At 47.6% G+C, this 1102-nt stretch overlaps 1 protein-coding gene across 1 annotated transcript in view; it reads right to left on the reverse strand.

The window, feature by feature from the left end:
• Nucleotides 1-243: 243 nt before the first annotated feature.
• LOC104957420 (importin subunit alpha-5-like) overlaps nt 244-1102 on the reverse strand; it is a 5959-nt gene continuing 5100 nt past the window's right edge. The window contains exons 2-4 of the mRNA XM_010785049.1: nt 961-1086; nt 553-680; nt 244-457 (exon numbers count right to left, since the gene is read on the reverse strand). Coding sequence (XP_010783351.1) covers nt 244-457; nt 553-680; nt 961-1086 — 468 coding nt within the window. The remainder of the gene's footprint in view (nt 458-552; nt 681-960; nt 1087-1102) is intronic.

Genomic DNA, 1102 nt, shown 5'->3' on the forward strand with positions numbered 1-1102 from the left:
TATGCAGCACTGCACGTGGAGATGTTACGTAAACATAAACCTGCGGCGGAAATCCCTCTTGTCTGTCAAAGGGAGAATCTAGTCATTCTTTATGTTAGTAGGCTAACTGTAGTGTGATTTCTGATTTGATAAAAGTAGCGTTGTAACGAGTGTCGGGCGATGTTAGTAACTGTAGTGTGATTACTGAATTATAACGCGTTACATTTCTCCGTTACCGACAAAAGTAGTTATTTTGGTAACGCGTTACACCCAACTCTGCTTGTGTGTGTACGTAGACTTACCGTAGGCCTCTTCGATGAGGGCACAGTAGGGGTTGATGCCCCCCCCCCTCTTGGCCTCCAGCTCTCCCAGTCGCAGGATGTTCTCCAGGCCGTTGAGAGCCACCTGAACTATTTTGGAGTCCATGAGTGTGAGCAGGTCACACAGAGGTTTTATACAGCCGAGATCCACAATGTGCCTACAGGGGGCGGTGCACACAAAGACCCAGAATTACACTTTTATTCAGAGCTTAAGAAGACCACTACACTTATGTTATTAAAAGTGTTTCCGTACCTAATTTGCTCTGCAGAGCCCCCTGAGGTGGCGTTGGTGATGGCCCAGGCTGCCTCCTTCCTTGTGCGAAACTCTGCGACCTGCAGGATGGTGATGAGAGGAGGCAGCAGATCGGCATCCATCACCATCTAATGAGGGGGAGAGGACTTTCTTAGAGGAGGATATGCTCAGCTTCTTAACCTCAACTTCCTGTGTTATTCCGTCAGACGCCAAACAGAAGTAATCAGAAGACTTCTTTGATCTTCTCCAAGGCAACGCACTTTTTTGAGGCGTCAGCAGGTGAAAAATCTTAAAACTGCAACTTTTAAAAATACTTCTGAAAGGCTTTTTATACACACACACACACACACACACACACACACACACACACACACACACACACACACACACACACACACACACACATACCTGTATTTGTGCTCGGTTCCCTGCGGTGATGTTGGAGATGGTCCAGCAGGCTTCCTTCTTGATGGACTCCTTGGGGCTGCTCAGGAGGTGCAGGAGGGACTGCAGCGCCGAACAGTTCAAAATCACCTAGACAATCGTAAAT

Source organism: Notothenia coriiceps, unplaced genomic scaffold, assembly GCF_000735185.1.
Source record: "Notothenia coriiceps isolate Sejong01 unplaced genomic scaffold, NC01 NC01_scaffold00027008, whole genome shotgun sequence".
In the NCBI taxonomy this organism is placed as follows: domain Eukaryota; kingdom Metazoa; phylum Chordata; class Actinopteri; order Perciformes; family Nototheniidae; genus Notothenia; species Notothenia coriiceps.